General features: G+C 41.1%; 1 protein-coding gene across 1 annotated transcript; it reads right to left on the bottom strand.

Moving 5' to 3' along the window:
• Positions 1-1,768: 1,768 nt before the first annotated feature.
• LOC101917748 (pancreatic lipase-related protein 2-like) lies at positions 1,769-21,919 on the bottom strand. The gene is made up of 14 exons (XM_027786979.2): positions 21,842-21,919; positions 16,654-16,748; positions 13,554-13,602; positions 12,604-12,758; positions 10,901-11,026; positions 9,161-9,295; positions 7,347-7,455; positions 6,620-6,736; positions 6,418-6,540; positions 5,422-5,540; positions 4,491-4,620; positions 4,125-4,236; positions 2,993-3,160; positions 1,769-1,935 (listed from the first exon to the last, which is right to left on the bottom strand). The coding sequence occupies exons 2-14, from the start codon at positions 16,654-16,656 to the stop codon at positions 1,872-1,874; spliced, it is 1,410 nt and encodes a 469-aa protein (XP_027642780.1). The 5' UTR covers positions 16,657-16,748; positions 21,842-21,919; the 3' UTR covers positions 1,769-1,871.
• Between the last annotated feature and the right edge of the window lie 378 nt (positions 21,920-22,297).

Raw genomic sequence — 22,297 nt, 5'->3', positions numbered from 1 at the left:
AATCTCTACCTCTGGGAACAACCAAATGGGTACCAGCTGTGTGTATAGCTATTACACTGCTATCATCCATGCTAGTGGGTTTATTTCTTTAAATAGCAGTGAGTTTTTAATTTTTCTAAAACATCACCTTTGATCCTAATTTAGAGCTCAGTGCTCCCATCCTTAATTTAAGTAACATTTCAGTTTGTAAATAAGCTCATATTGATGACACAGGAGAATCAGTACGTGCCCTAGTACACCAATGAGTTTTAGCACTTGTTCAAAATGAGGGGCAACAGGCTTTCCTATTTAGTTTAAGAGCTGATGGAAAAGATTCAAGTTAGGATTTTATCATAGTTAGTCTGCTGCTCCTATTCAACACAGGGCAGACTGAATAACTAGACACTTCCTTAGGCCATGGTCAGATGGGCTTCAGCTGCTTGCTTCCCCTTCAGGAAGAAGGGGTAAGGCTGGGATGCGTGTCCTTCGGTAGGATGCAGGCTCCTGCAGGAGCTGTTCTGGTCCTTGGGGCCTCACGGTCAGGTGCTGTCGGAAGAAAGACGGCTTTTGAGAAAGAAGGTGATAAATAAAGGCCCAGCTATGTTTCTGCAGTCTGAAGAAGCTGTAGTCTGGAAAAGGAAGCAGGCAGAGGAGAGGACTGGATTTCTGGTGCTGCAGGACACCATGGCACTCTCCTGGGACACGGCATGGTGCTTCCCGGCATTGTTCATGCTTCCCTTGTCACCTGTCAAGTCCCCAGGGGATGTGCAGTATTCAGGACTCCAGGTTTGTCTTGGCTGAACCTCAGACTTGTGTTTAATTATGATTTTAACTTCATACAAGCTTGGTTAGTGATTAGTCAAGGATACAACACTGTCGCTCTTTTTTTTAAAAAAAACAACATTATTTCATTCAGACATTTATACTTGTTATAAATGCATTCTCAATATTGTATTTCTGCTCCCATTTTCCCACGCTTGATAACTGACATACAAGCACTCGGGCAGATAACTTCTTCACTCCTATTTCTTAGAAGTTTATTAACTCTTTCTTCCTATTCATTAACTTATAGTTTGGTTTTTATACTTGGAAAAATATCCACTGTCTTGGTCTCTTAAAGCTCCAGGTGCCTCACTCATGCCAGACCTTGCAGAGCAGTAGTGTTAATTTTAATGTGAAATAGTCAATTCCAGGTTTTACAAAGCTGGCGTTATTCAAAGTCAGGGTTTCTTGCCAGGATTTTCAGGGGCCACGGCAAAGGTACGTGTTTGAACTCAAACAGTAGCCAGCTGCTGTGATTCAGCTGTTTGGTTTCTTCTGAAGTGGGGAACACTTGAGGTTTGCCTTCAGCTGTTGCTTCCCCAGACGTGCAGTGTACAAAGGGCTATTCTGAACTGCTGAAGAGATCCTGGTCTTGTTCTGCTCCTGCCTCACCCCAGAGTGTCTTCTGAGGGCAGTGCTCTTGTGTGGGGCTGGAAAGCTCTGGGCATTAGTGCAGGCTGCAGAAAGGAGGTGTTTGGGACCGTTCCCAGCCAGAGCGGTGTGCTGAGGTAATGTGCTGCCTTGAGAGTGTTTGACGGGTGGGAAATGTGGCAAATTATCAGTGTGGTGGGAAACAGCTCTTGCCTTGAGGCACTGGCAGAGTAAGTCTGTGCAGTGTTATAAATGTATGTTAGCCTATATGATTTCCAGTTGCTTCCATAGTTACAAGCACAATAAAATGGGTTCAAACATGAAAAACATTGACAAGTGTGTTTGCAAACAAAAAATAAAGAAAACAACAGGCAGTTTGATTATTGCTTTAATAGCTTTGTGTACCAATGTTCCCATGTGCAGGACTGATGGTTTGCTCAGCTGCTGTGTACAGAAAGAACAGTTGTACTCAGTGACCTCTAGCAAGGTGTAAGTAACTGAGGAACTCCATATGTCACAGTTCCATGGCCACAAAAAGTTGACCTGAGAAGAAAAAACCCACTTGAATCAGGATTTATTTCTCTCTTCCCCCCCCACTGAGAAAAATGAAAGTCAGCTGCCATCTTAAGGGTTGTTAGTTTGATCCGTAACCCTACTTAAGCCTTCCTGAAAGCTTGTGCAGAATACATATTAACAGTAATGAGGTAAATTTCCTGCTTTTGGGGGCCAGCTGTAAAACTTGAGTTTTAATACATGAATACAATCAATCTCTAGATTCGCCCATATAGAGCTCTAGATAAGAAGTCAGAAAGGCTCTTGTTAAGCTCCCTTTATTTAGGCTAGGTGCTTCACTAGATTGCTCCAGTCATAGCTTTGCAGCTTTTTTTAGGAGCTCACACAAAGGGATTTCATCAGCTTCTCTAAATAATCCCTGCCAATGCCAAATGATGAGGGAGTTTTTTTCCAAATACCTAACCAATATTTGTCCTGTTGTAAAATACATCAATTAAACCTTGACCTAAACCCAGTATGTATATGGAACAGTTGACTGTGGCCCTTCAAAGACAGCCGATGTCTATATCTTCATGCTCCTCTCCAGGCAGTTCTTTATTGAGAAACATTTCCTTCAGCTGTTCCACACAGATCAGGTTTTCTAAAGGTCTTTTTCTATTTTTTCAGACTTCAGTCTCTGTGCATTGTTCCTGAAAAATACTCTTCAAACTTGAAAACGACCCTGCTTCTGATTCCAGTCTTATGCTAGTTATTCAAATTAGAATAATTACTCCCTGGATCTTCTATACAATACTCCTGGGAATGAGACTTGTTTTATCTTGGTTTGTAATGGTTTTGCTCTGGCTAAACAGTATGCATTTCAAATTATTCACTGCTGTATTCCTTTCCAGACAGTTATTCTCTGGTTCGTACTTGAACATTTGATTTTTCCATCCAAAGTGTAATATCTTGTCCTTGTAATTACTGAAATTCACATTGTTAATTGAAAACCATATGTCCAGTTTACTAAGACCATATTCAATCCTGTCTCTCAGAGTGTTTGCACTCTTTTCCCATTTCTTCTGACCTGTAAAAGGAATATACTTACACATGTCCATCTTCTCCATGAATTATCTTGATAGTTTCTGCTCCCAGTCTTGCCCAGAGCAGAGTAAATATGGCTTTATTCCAGAGAAATTCAATTTCTTTGATATGTTTGGGGTTAATTTCAACATCAAGGTATTTTGTATAAACTTGATCTTGAGAGAGGAGTCCACTGCAAATAGAATGAAGACAGCAATGCTAAGTTTAAAGTTTACCAAAGTAGATCACATTCATTGCAAGACTGGGGTTTTCCCCTCTGTTACAACAGAAACTTGCACTTTTTCTGTTATGCCCTGAACTGGGAGAGGAAGAAAAACAACACTGGAAACTTTAATGTGCATGTAGCAGGAGGCTACCGGGAGGTGAGGGTGAGGCTGGGGCTGCCTCCAGCACCCACACATGCTGGGTTTTGCAGGTATCACCGCAGGTAAGGCTTTGCATAAGCTGGGAACTTCTGTGGGGCTTTAGTCTGCATGTGCACAAAGAGGATGGTGAGAGAACATGTGGAAGTGCTTTTTTCAGAGGAGGTACAGAAGGCAGTAGGAACTGCTATTTTGATTGTAGGAGATGGTATGAGAGGTGAATGAAGCTCACTGGCCAGACTATAGAAAGTGTGCCATTTGTATAGTAGTGATGGCTTTTAGTATATCCTAGGGAGGAAGGAGGTATCTACTTTGCAAATTTGGTAAGTGCAGACATAGGATTGCCTTGAATGAGATCACACAGCAGCTCGTGGGCAGAGCAGAGCCTTGTCAGTATGTGGAGTGAGTATGCTGATGTGTGTTGCCACAAGGTGTGGGAGTGAAGCGGTTGTGCTAAAGTGCGTATGAAACAGGTGAGCACTGCATGAATTAAGTGTATTCCAGAGGTGTAAGTTCATTTTGTTGTCTGATTTTGTTTTTTTAAGACCAACTCAAGAAACACAAAACTCATGAAGTGATTTCCATTTCCTTTTACAACCATCTATTTGCCCTCATGCTCATAGGTCTTACCTATGTGATAATTTTTTTCATATCTGATGCTAAGCAGAAGATCTGCAACACAGAATAAGTGTTTGTACTACTTAAATATGTGGAAAATGTGTAGATTAATGTTAACAACATTAAATGCTATAAGGGAGTATTGATTTAACTTACCTGGTAATTTCATATTCTTTTGTGTTCCCCTCTGTGTCATGGAAAACAAGGTTTATGTCCCCTCTTGTTTTCTTTACACCAGACAGTTTGATAAATACTTTTTGTCTCCAAGCTGCATAAAGAAAAGCAAAATAAAACTAGATTATCATTGATATGAAAGATGCTAGTTCTTTTTTCTCCTAGCTGGAATTAATTCGTGTTAGCAAATAAAAGGCTCAATGAGCTTGAATTTTGATAACTAATGTAGCATTTCTTGTCAGAGATGTTAGCAGTTGTTTGTAGAAACAACACAAGTGCATGGCTGTAAATCACAGCAAGGCAATCACTTTTCAAGCATGTAAACAACTGTAACAAACCTCCACTTACCAGTAAAAGGTGGGTCTGCTGCTGTATTTAAAAAATACTTTTGGTTCACTCGTTTCAGTTTGGCTGGGAATTTGTCAGCATAGTGCCCCATCATTGGACATCCCTCCTGTGGACATGGGAAACAGTCTCCCTAGGGAAAATAAGAGCATCAGTTAATGAGGAGTATATATGTATGTTTTTTCGATGTAGCTCTGACAAAATTAGGGCTAAGGATGCTGTTCTGATCTTGCAAAGCTGTGGCAGTGCTGTATGTTGTCATATCTTACCACCAAAACCTGATAAACTTGATTCAGATAATGGTTTATGCACCCATGCATATGCAAAGATGGTATAGAATAAGCAGGTTTGACACCTGTCTGGATGATGGTCTGAAATTCTCTAGCTCAAACGTATTTCAGCTAAAGTCTAGGACAATATAAGCCAGCTTTACTCTCCTAGTGGAAAGGAACTTGCCTGCATTCACATTGCAACACCATATGGGGGGCAAAAAACCCAGGAGCATCATTCATAAGTGCATTTGCTTAGGTGGTCTGATCAGTGCCCAGTGTACACTGGAGAACAGTCAAGGGTTCTGGAGGCTCCAAATGTCTCTTCTTCCAGCCAGGAATTAGTAGGGTAGGTATGTCTAACCTACATGCTTGCTGCATAAAGGTTTAGGGTGAGAACTGCATGGGTTTTAATTTCCCACCCCCCCACCCCCCACCCATTTTGGTGATATCATCTGTGCCTCAGGATTCATTTTCCAGACAGGAATACTTGATGGAGTGACTGTACACTGTGCCTCACTGCGTGCTTCCTCCTACCAAACCACACTGTGAGAGTGCAGCCACCAGCATCCAAGTGCTCTGTGCACATAGTGGAAGCCAGGATGAGTGCAGAGACCTGGTTTATTTTCTTTACAGCTCACCCGTTCCTGGGCTGATATACTTACTGACTCAAAGGATTTGTACGTTTCACAGGGATATCCAAGGTATCCAGTAGGGTAGAGGATACTTTCAAAATAAAACTCATGGCTGCGTGAGTGATGGCACCCCCCAATGACTGTAGCATCTGTTGGAACAATGTTTATGAGCATCTGTGAAATAACCTCCTGTTATCCTGTATAAGAGTTGCACTTGCCTCGCCATGGAAACAACTGAGGTACAGAAGAGAACAGCAGTGTGGTCTTGTAATAATTTTTTGCCTGAATTTATGCATTTCTAGTTGCAGTAGAAGTTGCTGTTTGTGTTTTATCTGGAGACCTGCCAGTTATGACAAGATTCCAAGTGAGATGTATTTATCTACTATATTGTAATAGTCTCTTTTAAAAAGACAGCCACATATATGTATATATATGTGAGATGTCTCAGCAAAATGGTATTGATTACAGTTTCAAAAGGATTAATAGAGCCAGGAGAACCCACCAGCCTTTTGTGAACCTCTCCAAAGCCTGCGAAGAGAAAGAAGTCTCAGGTGGAGAGGTGAGGCATGTACAGTCCCTGGAAACACTGAGTGCTTTTGCCTAAATATGCCTTATAAGTGTCAGATGCTCTTTGCAACATCTGCAAGAAACCAAATGTAGTGGTGTCACACTGCCGGTTTGGTCCTGATGTTGGCCTGTCTCAGCCTGGAAAACTTCCTGCTGGGGTTGTTAGGTTTTTGGACTTGCAGATTCCCCATTCCCTGCTGTTTTGCGTTCTGCAGGTCCAAGTTCAAATTATAGAAGCAAAGCGTAGGTCTGTATTCCAACTCCTTTCTCTACAGTGTTCCTTTCCTTGGGGAGCACTGTTCTGATCCAGCCTTTGCTTTCCTTTCCTGACTTATGAGTAAATAGGCAGAAAAAAATTTTGTTTTGCTGTTTTCTCCCTAATGGAGAGTTACTTTCACAGTTCGTGTTTCAGAATTGAACAAAAATAAAGTACTATGCATGTTGGGAATGTATGTTTACCTGCAATCATAACTTCAAAATCACTAGGTTTCATCTCTGGAATTAAATCATTGCAGCCAGGCATCACAGTTCCTCCATTTGGGTAAAAGTCCAGGTGACCAGTGGTGTTATACATTCCAAGCCCTGAGATACACAGGTGATGATGTTAGTGTCTCAGTGCACGCCTATCCCTGCAGATATTTATTTGCATATGAACACTTACCTACGGTAGGAAAGTGAGCAGCATTACTGTGAATGACATCCACAAAGTTTGCATCTGAAGGATCCAGTCTCACCTCAGGAGGAGTACCTTCGAAATAGGGCCCAGCAGGGTCTAAACCTAAAAAAAACCCCACATTTGTTGGTTGAGGGAGGAAGAAAAGTGTTGCGTGTGTTAATACGTCTCTTGCCAACTACAGCATCAGACATTCAGTATTGCGGAAGGTACATTGAATAATAATAATAATGTGAATTCTAAGCTAAACTGGAAAAAAACCCCACCTGCGATCATACAGGTTTGTGAACCTTTCTGCAAACCTACTCCAACAAAAGTAAAATATTTTCCCATAGACACTGTATTACTATGAAGGAGGTGTTTTATTATGTGTGAGCTTATTACTGGCCTGTAAAGTTTCAAGAATAGGAAAAATGAAGGGCTCTTGATCTGTTGCTTTGTCTTTGTGTAGGGCTTGATGTAACCCAGTGATCGATGGTAACACTACAAACATATCAGCTATGTTTGCCCTTCCACTAAAGAGTATTTAACCTACCCAGAGAGAGAAGATACAGTAATTACCCTTGTTTCTGTGAAGTGTGAAGTTTTCCCACTCTTGCATAAGGCATCTCCAGCACTGCCACTAATTTAATTCCAGTCTACAGACCAGCGTGTTGCAAATTTCTTTCCTCTAGACACATGCTATGTTAGTGCTGCACCTTGTTGAATAGCCTACCTGTTATCCGCCTGATGCCTTGGATCCTTCTTCCCGCCTCTCCTGCAGTGTGTGCTCCCAGACTGTGGCCAATTAAATGGATTTCGTCAGGGGAGTATCTGAAGAGTTTCTGATCATTAAGGTGGTGGTGGTGGGAGATAAGAACACAGGCTTTAAATAGCAAGCAAAGAGGGTGTCTTACATTGTGGACCTTTAGGAACATCTAGACTGACTTCCTACATAGCAAAAAGGGTATGAGTTTTTTGAGTTAAATATTGTTTAAACTAAACTGATAGGATATAAAATGATCCAATATAGAATTTTAAATGCCTAGTGATGATGGATTCACAGTTTTAGCGTTGGCATGTGGTTACCACATTCAGTTACCCATGGTGACAAAATATGAACCTCCTTTCTCACTTGGATCAACCCTTGATTTCATTTTCCATCAAAATGACCTTATTTTTTCTGTATTTGCTGTATTATGGGGCCCTTTTTATCACACATCTATTCTCCATGCCTACTTAGAATATGTGATATCACTCAACAATATTTTCGCTGACAAGCTTAGGTCTTCTGACATTCATTCTCCTCTTTGCCAAGAGTCACCTGTACAAGACCTGCACCGCTAAGGTATTACACATATATTGAAGGTTGAAACGGAGGTTAATCAGTGTGTAGGCTGCTTGCAGGGGACATGTTTCATTTGGGGATTTGCTGGCTTTTGTAATGTACAAAACCAACAAGGATTGGTTGCTAATTGCTTCAGGTTTTTATAGTAAGTCTTGTTTTGTAACGTGTGTACCAAAATAAAAGCAGACCTGTAGTATTGGCCTGTCTACCTTTACTGTAAGATTCATCTGAATATGTTTTACCGCAGTACTGACATTTACAATGCAGCTTAACCATTCCTAAAGTGAAAATCCAGAAGCTTTTAAATTGGGGAAAAGGAAAGAAAGTCTAAGGATCACATATGCATTTTTTGTAATGGAAGAGAGGCCTAGGCTGCAAATGGTGCAGTAATAGAGATATTAAATGTGAAACTGAACCCATCTTCAAGTGACCTGGGATTTTTACACAAAGAAGAATAAGCTGTGTGAGGCTAGATGTGATTTTCCTGGGTAGAAACAGTAGACCGTACCCCAGCAGATTATGGGGAATTGTTCTCTGATACTCAGGTGCAAAGTTGACACTTTGCTTTGTGGGCTCTGAACTCTCTTTTGCAGCACTTTAACAGCTCCTGACCAGGATCAAGACTACAGCCAGGCAGGGTTCTGATTTTCAGCAAGTCTGAGTACTTGTGAGTATTTCTGAAGGCAGTGGGGAAACGCTGACACCCTTAAACTTTGCAACCAAGCAGTCCTGCGCTCTACATGTAAACATGGATACTTGCCTTCAGGAACATGAAGTTCACGACTAGAAGGCAACTGGAAAGTGTATCATGCCTGTAGACAGCAGATATAGCATTATCAAGTGATCCTGCTTCTGCTCGTTTCAGTGGTGCTGTGCTGAAACACTAACTTCTAGCACAGGTATGGGATGCTGACATGCTTTCTTGCCTGTATCATTATGGGGAAATGTTGCCACCTACTGGTCTTCAATTAATTGGCACTTCTTTCCAACCACATCACCTTAATTTACGTCTTTTGTGGCTGTGAGAAGTCCTTACAGAGTAGATAATTAATATAATTAGCTGGAACTCAACTGCGTGCATTGTACAGTTCTTCCTGAAGCACTGGATGACCCTAATGGACAGGGTTCAAAATCAAAGCAGCAGCATCATAACCCCATTATATCTACTTCAGAAATGTAGGTGGCAAAGCTGTGTCTTTTACCTGTAAAGTATTTATGAAATAAGCAACCTCAGCCCCGATCACGCGGATGTTGTTCACTGCACTGATGTAGGTGCCTTTTGCACCTTCTTCCCAGTCGACAGCAATGCAGTTGATATTTTCCACTTCCAGTAACAGCTGATGTGGGAAAACATAAAGTATTTAAGGAAACAAAATAACAAAGAGAGTATCAACTAAAATTAGAATAAGCACTAAAAGGTAACATAATCATGGAATTTCTCATTCTTTACTAAACAGGACTCTTTGCTGTAGCCTGCACTGTACTGCAACTGCACCGTCGTCTAATAAAACAACACAACAAACCGTTGATCCAAAAAGTATCAATTTTGAAAGACTGTAATAAAAATACTTTACATTGTAAGACACTTCTATACATGTATAAATAATTTGGAAGAGTCACACAACTGCACAGTAGTTTCTATATGCAGCCTGTGATGGTTTTTGGAGGGACATGGGTAGTTTTAACTGTACAGCATGGGAAGTAGACTTATTTACCAAGTGCCTTTGAAACTGAGAAAGTCATGTCAAACTGGAAAGGTTTGGAGTAGAGTTAGAAAGTTTCTATTTCAGCAAAGAAAGCTAATGTGTTGTTAACTTCAGCAGTGGTCACAGTCTTGCAGAGATCAGTGATTTTTCCACTGAAGGAATCACGGATTGAAGTCTGCAGTTGTAGCTTTCTGTGACTAAGGCTCACTCAAGTTTTGAGAAAGAACACGAGTAGAAACAAAAATTAATCCATGATAAAGAGCTAAAGGTGAATGATAAGGAAAAGAGGAGCTTGAAGCAATAGTACATTGAATCCTGGACTCTCCTCTCTCCTGTAGGCACCATAAGCTTGTACTGTGGAGAGGCAGATAGAATTGCTGGGGTTTTTCAACTGAAAAAAATGGAAAATTAGTATTCCAAATTAAAAGTTTTTGTAGATTTATGAACAAAAATAATGCTGCAGATCTGTCACTTAGTATTCAGTGGTGGTCTTTTTCTAGCTTGTCCTTTTCCCTGCCAGCATGGAAGAAGCAGAAACTAGAGTAGATTTTGCTTATCTATCAGAGCCAAGACTGTCATTGACAGAGTACACTGCTGGTTTTGTGCTAGCTTCCACATTTCATATTTGAAAATGTTTTTTTTCATTGCACTTTGTATCCAAACAAAAAGGGTTGGTTTGGATTGTGTCTTTTTTGGTTTGGTTTTCGTTTTTTTGGGGTTTTTTTGGCTTTTTTTTTTTTTTTTTTTTTTTTTTGTTGTTGTTTGGGTTTTTTTGGGGGGGGGGGTTGTGGGTTTTTTTGTTGTTTGTTATTTGGGTTATTTTTTAATGAACTGAACAGTGGTAAGCCAGAATATTTGTAGACTGAAGCTTGTGCTTTACAACTCAGGAATGCCTTTTGACTGACGGATAGTTCAGTTGCCCCTATGATTTTTGCATATATCTGACGCTGGTGTAGAGGCTGGAGACATCTATGTTCAGTTTATTGATTTGATCTGATGTGCAGGGTTTGGGGATAGAAGCTCTCTACAGAAACATAATGTCAGAGATGAACAAGAAGTCTTGACTATGCTGCATCTTCCAGAGTGGCAACATTTTGGCTTTTGTGAAGTTTACTTCTTGGCTGGCATCTGCTACTACTTAATGAATTGCAAAATGGAAGGTGAATATTAGCACCTAAAGGATACTGACAGACTATAGTTACAACTGCTGATGGAAATCAGAGGATGCTCTCATACCAAGCACATTTCTACCACCCAGCCTTTTTTTCCAGTGCTGCCAAATCCATGAATGATGAAGGAGGTTTTCCTATGTGAGGAAAAATGTGAGTTTTGGATGGTGGAGGAGTTTATCGCGGAGATCACCTGTGTGTAAAAAAAGAAAAAAAGTTTTATATATTCATCATTTCAAACATTTAAAGAAAGTCAGCTATGTCTTCCCCTCTGTAGGACTTGAGACTACTTTGAATGGACAGTGTCTGTGATTTTTGAACTCAGGGGCCCCTGTATCTCGCCTTTCTCAGTTTGGTTTCCAAAGAAATTGTGCCCATGTGGTTTCTGCTGCTCCTATCTATTTTGCTTAATGCAGGAAGAACTCCCCTATGTGGCATATGAAAAAACCTGAAAGGGCTGTAGTGTCACATGATGCCTGTTGGCCTGAGTTGGAGGAGTTTCTCCATGGAGCAGGCCACCAGCTCCACATCTCCCATCTCCTGGTTCAGCTTGCCCTTTTACGGGCCTGACCTTTGGCTCCAATGTGCTGCTCTGCATGTAAGCAACAGCTTCTTTTTTTCTTTTCTTTTCTTTTTTTTTTCCCCTGGATAGGTGATGTTTCCATGCCTTTTTCCCTCATTAGCTACTCCAGAAATACTGAAAGAATTTCGTGCAAGAACTGGGTGCAATAGGGGTGCTGATCTTCACACATTGCTGCAGGCTGCTTAATTATATACTTTCCTTATTCTCTGAGCACGGTATCTGTCTGTTGGTTTTTAGACAAATGTGGGGTCAGGGAGTTTGGGTGTGGAAGGGCTGTGCCCTAGATCAGAGATGTACTGAAATTTAGTGGCTGGGAGGCAGTGCAAGGTGATTTTGACTTGGTTTATCAGCAGCAGAAGTGCTGAGTAACCTGCTGCTGGATGTATCTTGTGGGCTCACAAGTCCCTGCTCTGCAGATTGTAGAAGTTTATCACAGGTAGAACTTTTCATCCTTAGAGAGGCTGAGTTGGGTTCTCAGTGTGGCAAGCAGGATGTCTGCAATAACAGTAATGGCATCATAGTTCATGCTAGAAGAATCCTAAACATCTCTGTACAGCTCAGGGGACACAAGGTTTGGGAGCCTGAAAGGGATTTAGCAGCTTCAGAAGCATTTGCTGAAGGGATGTGGTCCCAGCTCCTGATCTTACAGGTTTTTCCTCATTGTTATTCTGCTCAGTATTTCAGGGCATAAGCAACTTGAATATTTCTGTCTGATTTTCAGGGTGCAGAGAGACAGCTTAGAATGTAAAAATAATCAGGTTTCAGGGTAGAATGTGGGTTTGGAAATGGCATAAAATCAGTCTTCTTCAGACTTTTATTTTTAAAAGTCCCAATATCTTCCTAGCTCAGGTTCCCTGTCAGACAGCACTATTTGCTTTCCTATGTGAATAGGAAGGCTGCTGATTTGACCGTGTCTTCAGCTTTCCTTGGAGACCTTAAGACAATGCCAAAGGCAGTCTGCTATAACCCATATCCTTGTGCAGGAAAGTACCAGAAAGCTGTTGTGTTCTACAGCTCACTGACAGCATTTTTTTAGTGTGCTTTACCCCAAAGTACACTCATTACTGTACCTTAAAACTACCTTCTTGTTCTGACTTGTTTGCCTATGGTGACTGGCACAGACCTTTTAACAAGGTAACAGACATTTGAAGGTTTAGTCAGTTCTTGATATTAAAAATAAATGTCACCTGTGAGTTATTTCCTGTTTCTCTGGTGTAGAGAGAGAAGCTGATGTGCATGTGCTCGGGAGAGTCAGGCAAACCTGTCAGAAGCCTCCCTGGTACCCCAGACCAGGGCGGGTCATCTGTAAAACAGCCAAGCCTGGGGTAGCAAACTTCTTTACCTAGAGTAGAAGAAACCACTTGTTTATATGTCAGAATATCTTAATGCTTGATGATGTATTTGAGACTGCGACAGTCTGAAGAGCAGAAAACTAAGGATTTCAATTCATGATTAATTTTGAAGCTGAGATTTGTTCTTGTTTCCTTTGTGGATAACTGCCTGAAGCAGGTAGCACAAGGGGAGATAAATAATTTGAGGATAAACCAAGTAAAGACCCAGGCACTCTTTTGACACCATTTTCTAGGCTTGTAAAGGATTAATTCAATTTCTTTTAAAATGTCTTTGAAGAAGTGCTTGTTAGAATTGCTCCTGCATGCTTCCTACTCCAAAGCATTCTGTCTCTGCTCTTAAGAATGAAGGATATCTATGCAGTAACGTTGTACTGTGAACAAAATGATAATTTATTTCAATATAGTAGCTTTTTCTAGATCAAATGGAGTTTTTGCTCACTTATGCTCAACTTTTGTGTTTTAGCGCTGTCTGTTGTGGTAAGCACCATGTTGCTGAGTGGCTCTTTGTGCAGAGCAGGCACATAGACAGAGCTTGTGTACTGTCTTGACACATGACTGAATTTCTCTGGGAATTTTTAGCACAGTTAAGTCTCTTGTATTTGTAATAATAAAATTTAAATAGAGCAGAGCCATTTAGCATTAGTTCTTGCACAATAATAGACATTGTCATGCAACGACCTGCAAATCATACTATGAATTCAATGTAAAGGAAAATACCAGTAATCATCTATGTATTCATCTGAATTCACCTTCTAGTGGTAGTTTTTATAGATATAGTGTCTCACCTGCTACTGTGCTAAGGAGATAAAATGCGATAATCCACATTCCAGCCACCTAAAGCAAATTGAATATACAGGTTAAGCATTTTATTTACAGTGATTTATCCTTTCTAAAAGAGTGTAATACAAAGAGAAATGTACCTGAAGAGGAATAAACTCATACACTGGTCAGTGCATACCAGGGACCCATCAGCCAGAAAGAAGGTTTGCAGGAAGAGCCCCGAGGGTCCTGGTGGACACTGATTGACCATAAGGCAGAAACACGCCCTTGCGGCAAAGGCAGCCAGCAGCATCCTGGGCTGCATTAGGAGGCATGTTGCCAGCAAGATGAGGGAGGTGATCCTTCCCCTCCACTCAGTTTTGCTGTTCTTTGCATTTCTTGCACAGCCAATACTGCATGCGGGTTGCTGAGGGAGTGAATCAGGTCACAAGGTCCTGATTTTTGCCAGCTGTGAGGAGATAGGTGGGAGATGTGGCAGATCAAGGACAGTGATACCTGTAACTTGGTCAAGTCTGCGTGCTTGACAGCTTGGGCTCCTCACTACAAGAAAGACACTGAGGTGCTGGAGTGTGTCCAGAGAAGGGCAGCGAAGCTGGGGAAGGGTCTAGAGAGGAACTCCTGTGAGGAGCAGCTGAGGGAACTGGGGTTGTTCAGCCTGGAGAAAAGGAGACTGAGGGGAGACCTTATTGCTCTCTACAGCCACCTGAAAGGAGGTTGTAGTGAGTTGAGGGTTGGCTCTTCTCCCAAGTAACAAGCAATAGGACAGGAGGAGATGGCCTCAAGTTGCACTAGGGAAGTTTAGATTGGATATTAGGAAAAATTTCTTTATCAAAAGAGTTAACAGGCATTGGAACAGGCTGCCCAGGAAAGGGGTTGAGCTGCCGTCCCTAGGGGTATTTAAAAGACATGTAGACGCAGCAGTTAGAGACATGGTGTAGTGGTGAACTTGGCAGCGCATGTTGTACATGATGATCTTAAGGGACTTTTCCAACCTAAGCCATTTGTACTGCTTTTACCGAGGGCTCTTTGCATGTTTGCATCTTTGTATCCCCAACTTTATCCAGATTCCTTTCCTCTACACATTCCCTCACTCAGCTTTCCCATGGCAGGGGCTCCATATATTTCACCATTCTGGTCCCCTCCTGTTTGCCCATCCACTGTCCTTTTCTAGGTGTTTCCTATGGCACCTACCTCCCATTTTCAACATACTGCTTTTTTTGTAAAGCAAAAATTTTGAGCTGTACTGGTCGCTGATAGCTTATTAGAAGTAATTACGAAAAAATGGTAAATTTAGTAGGTATAACCTTGCTATGTGGGAAACTGTGTCCAAGGGATATTTTTAGAGATTTGGCAATGTGAGAAAGCTAGAGAAGCAATGCTCCAAAGGTTGTTGACACTACCAAATACGCTCAGAAACAAGCAAGAAACAACTGGGAATTTCACAGAATTTGCCCTTGAAGCTTTTGTGTCAAGTGTCAGAAAGGAGGCATATGTGATGCGCTTATGTGCTTGTTTTAGTGGAAGTTAGATTACTCAGCTGGAATGACATGGTTTCCTAACCAAGCCGAATGGGATAGGCCAGAGTGTGGAGAGTGTGTCTCTGAGCACTCTCTAACCAGCTCTGAAGTCCCTGTGTGGTAACAGCTCTGCCAGCTCGTTGTTTATGTGGTAAGGCAGAGGAACCAGGCTGAATAGTTGAGCGGTGAGCTGGAGTTACAACGTGCAGACCTGAGAGGAAGCATGAAATTTCCTTGGAAATACAATTCTGTTCCCAGGTCTAACATATCCGTTGATGTAGCTAACAGAGAATTAAACTAGCTGCTTGAGGAGAGTAGAAAGTGGAGAGGAAGTCTGGCAGTGAGTAAGAGTGGGAGGGGAAAGGATTAGGAGTTACTCTAAGCAGCTGGTGACAGACAAGAACAGAGAGGTCCTAACTGTTAGCCAGAAGGAGAACCTCCATTCAGCTGGAAATATCTGTCAAGAAGTACCCACCATCATGATGAGACCCTGATGACAGCACAGGAAAATCAGATGTGGCTCATCTAAAGAATCAGAGAGCTCAGTGGGATTTGTTTATATTTAATGGAGAGTTCTCATACTCTGGAGATGTATAGCCTGTGTTGGGAACACTACAGCAGGAAGGACAGTATAATTTCTTTTCAGACCCAAAATCTGAAAGGTAGCTAATGAGTAATGATTTTTAGAAAATGTGGGAGATTATTGCCAAAATGAAAGTGATCAGTAGTTAGTTTCTTTTCAGAGGTTCTCCCTTTGAAGTTAGAAAATAGAAATGAATGCATAGCTAGGTATAATGGAAGATGCCGAATTTTTTTTTTCTTAGGATAATATTGATTCATTCTGTTATTAATAAGAGGTGTAGTTTGGGTAGGAGACAGCTTTGTACTGGGTAAGTTTTGCATATTGGTCTCTGTTAATGACAAAAAGATTGCAACCAGGTTAAGTAATCATGTCTTTGTCAAAAGAGTTGAGGCAGCATACAATTTGATGGTGGAGAATTCTTTCACTGGGCATTTAAGAGGCTTATTGCTGAACAAGAAGAACTGGAATGACTTGTTTGTGAATGTGATCTCAGCCTAGCCAGTATTGCTGGCAAGAAGGCAGCTGAACGCTGAGCTCGATTGTTACACTCAGTGGACAGAGGAACATGCACTTCTGAAGCAAAACCAGCACGAAGTATTTCCAAATTGCTGTTCAGTACAGAAAAAAAGAAAGTTGCAAATATTTATAGACTGGCATCCTAATGTATAAAACCTACACCTGAGCACCAATTGTCCTTCACAATAGGCCATCAAGTCACCCTCAGGACACTGTTGCTCAACCTGTGATTCATGGGCCACCAGTGGATGGTTCGTGAGATATGAGAAAGTCTCCATAATGACTGTCAACAGTGTATTTTTAAGTCCCACACATGTACCCACACACCTACCTCAGGACACACATAAAAATACACACACACAGTTTATTCATGAGAAGCAAGCCCAAATCTCACATTTTTAACCTAATAATCTCACTGCAGCAAAGATATTGGGAAAAAAAATTAAACCAAGATATGTTATTTATCTCATTGCTAAGAATTTTACTCACCATTCTCTTATCACCCTTCTTATCTCTTTCCCTGGTGAGCAGTAACAGGATGTAAAACGGCAAGTTTTCTTGAAGCAAGATTGGGTAGCTTTATGCTGAAAAAAAAAGTAATTTAAAAGATACAGGCAACTTGGTAAAAAGTGAAAGAAACTGGAAGAGTAAGAGAGGATGAAAAAGGGCAATACTGGTAATTAGGAATTAATATCTAGAAGTCACATAGATTCCATAAGGAAAATGGCAATGCAGCACGTATGTTTATGGCCAGTAGAATTAAGACATGAATTAAGAAGGTATATTTCATGCATGGAAGAATTAAAAGATACAACGGTTTTGGTTCATTAGTAGATAAAATGGAGCAAAAGGCAATGATGCAGCTGAAGTGAAATGTTTACACTTTTTCTCTTTACCAAAACTAGCAGATGTTGTTCACACCAGAAAAAAAGTATTCGTGGTGATACTCTTTTCAGCCAATAATTCTAAATGTGCTGTAGACAACTGCCAGAACTACATATTTTAAAATCATTGGACTTTGATAAGTCACAGCTGAAATCCTTAAAAAAAAACCCCAAAAAACCCCTATACACACCCCCCACCTACTGACAATTTTTTGTTAAGTTATTGATTAGTAAGAAAATTCCAGAGATGTGGTTTGAAGAAAACTGATATACAAACAGGTAAAAAAATATAGGATGAATGACCTGAGAAATTTCAGACCTGTGGCTTTTCAGACCAATATCAGCCTGGGGCAGAGTAATAAAACTTTCCACAGAATACTCAGTCATGAAAGAAAAATTGTGAAAAAATGTTAAAAGATTAAGTTGTGTAATTGAATTCGGTTACATGACATGACAAACTAACATGATGCTCTTATTAGATAAACATTATAAGTGCCATGATACTCAAATTTTAATATGATCTGCTATGCTACTCAGTATTTTGGTTAAGAAATTAAAATTATATACATGTGCTATGAGAACAATTAAGTAGATTAAAAACTAAATGCATGGATTAAGTAGATTAAAAAATAAGTAATTATTGCATTTCAGACTACAATGGCAAAGAACTAAAGGCAACTCCTGGATTTACCAATACAGCTCTTGCTACTGTGCACCATTGCATCACATCATGACCAATGTGATAATGTTTTTACCTGTGTTTTTTGACCACATAGTTACTCACTGCTCATGATGGATCATCACTGATTAAGGCTTTTAAAGGAATCAGCTCCTGGCATTACACTGCCTGCCAACTTTCAACACTGGTATTACACAGCATCACAGAGTGGCTGGGGTTGGAAGGCACCTCTGGAGCTCATCTAGTCCAACCCCTGCTAAAGCAGGCTCACCTTGAGCAGGTTGCACAGAGTTGCATCCAGGCAGGTTTTGAATGTCTCCAGAGAAGGAGACCCCACAGCCTCTCTGGGCAGCCTGTGCCAGTGCTCCGTCACCCTCCAGGTAAATAAGTTCTTCCTCATATTCAACAGGAACTTCTTGTGCTGCAGTCTGTGCCCATTGCCCCTTGTCCCGTCACTGGGCACCACTGAAAGGAGCCTGGCCCCGTCCTCTTGGCACTCGCCCTTGAGATGTTTGTAGGCATCGACGAGCTCCCCTCAGCCTTCTCTTCTCCAGGCTAAGCAGCCCCAGCTCTCTCAGCCTTTCCTCATACAGGGGATGCTCCAGTCCCCTCACCATCTTGGTACCCTCCGCTGGCCCCTCCCCAGCAGGTCCCCGTCTCTCCCGAACTGGGGAGCCCAGCACCGGCCATGGCACTCCAGGGGCAGCCTCAGCAGGGCAGAGCAGAGGGGGAGGATCACATCCCTTGACCACGCTTCCCCTAACGCACCCCAGGAAATTGCTGAACATGAGCTTGTACTGAAAAAATACTGAAATCTAGACTGAGGGATTAGAAAATAAAAAGTACGTGAAAGTTGGATTACTCTTTATGGTTTGGGAAAGTAAACACTGTCACACTGCATATCATAGTCATAGAATGGAAGTGAACATCTGAGGAAGCAATAACTGATAAGACCTTTGATATCTTGCTAATGTATTACTGGTGACTTTTGAAGTGCCAGGGAACTTGTTAGTCTTTTTTTCCACATAGGCAGTTGGGAGAATAGTATTTCTAGTATATGTATTGTGTTCAATATATTAATGGAAGTATTATTTAAAGAGCACAGCTATTTCATTGGTGCTGCATACATGATTCAAGAGGGATATTGAGAAAATGGGGAAGGTCGAGAGAAAGTGTTCTTGGATTATCATAAGAATGGAAGAAGAGGGAATGCAAAGCAAGAAGTGAAGACTTTTTAGACTAGGAGTATGAAGGTTCAGAGTGTAAATGGTTGTTCTCCAAAGATATAACATGAGACCAGGAGAGGAACAGTGATACTTAAATGAAGTAGTAGTGGTGGAACAAGAACTAGCATAAAAAAATGAAGTCCGCTGTGTTGTCCTGAAATAGCCATCCAGCTGGAGTCACAGGGCCAAAAGCATAGCTAAATTTTAAGGTGGGGTTTTATCACATGTTAATGTGACAGTGAGAAGTGGCATGGATGAGAGTCCTAGGATGAGGATGACCTAGATGGTGCCTTCCACTTCTTCATCCTGTGTTGGAAAGAGGCCAAATGGGAAGTGAAAGGGTCACCTCAGCAGCCTGCGTTGAGGTGGGGAAGAGCCTTTGTTAACATGTCCGAAGTAAGCAGCGGGAGGGCAGGATCAGCTCCGTCTGCAGTAACAATCTGCAGTCCTGGCTCGTTTTCGCCTGTCCACTAAGCTAAGCATGGCACCTTCAATCACTTCACCCTTATGCGGTCTTTCCAGTTTTCAGGTCTGCTTCACCCCCTTCAATACTGAGGTTTAAGTTTTCTTACCTTCTTTCAAGTCTTTTTAATTTTCACCATTTATGGTTTTTTTTCCATCTTTCCTTGCCTTACCACTCCAACCATACTTTCTATCTTTCCTGCACCGGCACTGTCCTTAAACAGAGAATATTTTTGTCCATTCTGTCTTCCCAGTGTTACTTTAGCTTTTCATATTTTCCAGTAGTTTGGCAAAGCACTCAGTTAACAGTGTAAAGGCAACCCAAGGGAGAAGCAGCCATCTAGAGTTTAGTGTATAAGCCTTGGGTGTAGAAATTACAGGTTAAATTTCCTGTTCTCTCAGCAAATTTTTGCATGGCTTTGAGCCTGAGGCAGTTAGAGAACACTTGCTAATTGTACACATAAGCATTGTAATATTACCCCAAATAGTAAAAAAAGCTAAGGAAAAAGAATTACAATAGTGTCTTTAGGCCTTGTAAAGGGGATCATTTATGTATTTACCCATATGCAAATACCTGAAAGTAAATTATAATGTAACTGTGTTGTTCAGCCCATTCTTTACAGGTATGCAAAGAATACCATCTTTTCTAGACTCACTCACCGTTCAGTAGCTCAGACACAGTATTTGTCCAGACTATCAAATATGCAAGACTGGCGTGTACAATACTGGACAAAGTGTCGGTGCTATAGTGTACTAATTCAGGTAGCAGAGTAATTGGCATAACTGATAAAAGACTTAATTTCTTCTCCAGCTCCTCCCCATAAATAACCCACAGAGGGTCCTGATTCCTGATGACACTGATTCCTTTTTGACACTGCTTCAACACAAACGAGTAATAGTAAGAACATCTTGACATTAGCCAGTCTCTATTCTTGCTGGCTTATCAGCTTTTAGGTACAGGGAAGTTCTTCAGGAGGAAACTGGTCTTATTTAATTAGCTCTGACACCCACAAATCTGATTAGATAGATCAATTTTGTAATGGAGCAAAGATGTTCAGAACTTTTTGTAGATCTCCTTCCTCCAAACCACCAAATATGGAGTAATAACCAAGGCAAGGCAGGGCTCACGTATGTTGTCTGGCCTGGGTAACAGTTTTCTGAGTATCTATTGACATCTTAAACTGAATCTGAAACAGTGGACTAGGGCATTAACCTGAAATAACAACTCTGAACAGTGATGCAAATTCTTTTCTTGAGGCAATTAATGTGGGAAGCGCTCCAGTAGAAGGTTAATAAGTGTGCAAAATTGTGCATATGTTTGTTCATCATTGGAGGATGCAGGAAGATTTGGGTTTTAAAGGTGTTTAGGTCAGTTGCTTAGAGATTATGAACAATCTAAAGAAATTGTGGGATAACAGCAAAGAAAACCTATTAAACAAGTCCTTGGCTTCCCACTTCAGGACTTTGTGCAGTATCTGCTCTAATTTCCTAAATAATAGGGTTCTTACCTTGACCCTACACTGGTATTCGTACATCTAAGTTTACAGAGACAATTATGATCATTTAACCTGACTACAAGCATCATAAAGAAACCCCAACAAATGTGATTCAGTTATGGGAAGTGACTGTGCCAATTCTATGCCAACTTGGAAGCCTTCAGCTGACTTGTAGCCACGATCTGGCCACTTGTCTATCTTTCCAGGAGGACCTTCACTGTTCCTTTTCAATGATTAGGCTACTTTAAATTTAGTCAACTCTAAGACTGACAGTATTTGTCTTTTGCTGTTTCTGAAGTGCAGAATAATCCTTGCTGATGACTAGTTCAAGTTTCACTAGATATGGTAGTCTACCAAGAAACATCTTGTTTGCCCCATTCTTCCACATAACAGCTCTGTAATTTGTCCCCACTTCCATTCTCCCTTTAAATTTGCCGTGCTCTTAACAATGCTTAATTTTGTAGCCTAATTTATCCTCCTTTTTCATTTCAGCTGGTATGCGTTCTCATGCATTTTACTTCCTTTTTTTTTGGAAAAAAAAAAAAGAAAAAAAGTCCAGATTCCATTGTGCAAATACCGTCACTTTGTTCTTCCTTTAAAAACATAGGGATGTATTCAGTCTTAAACTACCTTACTCCCACTGAATCCACCCTGTTTTCCTAGCTGCATCACATTATCACAGTCCAGAAATTCTCATCTCCTACTGGGATTTCCTGGAATTGAAAAGTTCTAAGCCTTGTACCTCCTGCCAAGGTCTCCTCAGGATTACTCTGAGTACTGCTGTTTGCTTTTCGCTTGTTGACTCAGACCACACCATTCAGGCTGTATTTTCTTTTTTTTTTAAGCAGGAGTCCTTACAGTCCTACAACCCCAGCCAGCAGTTAGCAAGAACACTTGCCCCAAAACCCTACCAAGTTTTCAGCCACTTACCACTCTGAATGCAGAAAGGGTTGCTGCTTTGCAAGCTCCGTTCAGCCAGCTCCCTGTCAAATCCCAGTTGCTACTGGCTCTTTTCATTTGGAATCTATCCCACGACAGTGGGTGCGGACCTGCCCACGTGGCGTCTAATTATAGGTTTTGTGTGGGTGAGTGAGAACCTTTGTAAGAATGATACCCTTATTGCTGGATATAACAGATGTTGCCTTTTCTTGTCTCTCACCATCTCTAGTTCATCAAAATTGTCACCTCTTAAAGTTTTGTTGTGGGTTTGAAGAAAGGGAAGACAAGGCCATTTTTTAGTCCTTGGAGTGGTTATTGTACGTATCATGTGTAACAGCCAACATGAAATGCTTCCCTGAGTTGCCTGGTCATCGTAAGCTCCCGTTATGGGCAATGTGCTGAGCCTCCTCTGCGGGGAAGTTCAGAACATAAGCCTGATTTTAATTT

This window comes from Falco peregrinus, chromosome 1, assembly GCF_023634155.1.
Source record: "Falco peregrinus isolate bFalPer1 chromosome 1, bFalPer1.pri, whole genome shotgun sequence".
NCBI lineage: Eukaryota > Metazoa > Chordata > Aves > Falconiformes > Falconidae > Falco > Falco peregrinus.
Note: the sequence above shows the minus strand (reverse complement) of the source record. Positions and strands in the feature narration are given on the sequence as shown.

Excerpts from the sequence above, each read along its gene's own strand:
- LOC101917748 (XM_027786979.2), bottom strand. Across the intron at positions 6,737-7,346 it reads AGGCATCAGGCGGATAACAG|GTTTAGACCCTGCTGGGCCC; the intron begins GTAGGCTATTCA and ends GGTTTTTTTTAG. Across the intron at positions 6,541-6,619 it reads TGCTCACTTTCCTACCGTAG|GGCTTGGAATGTATAACACC; the intron begins GTAAGTGTTCAT and ends TGTGTATCTCAG.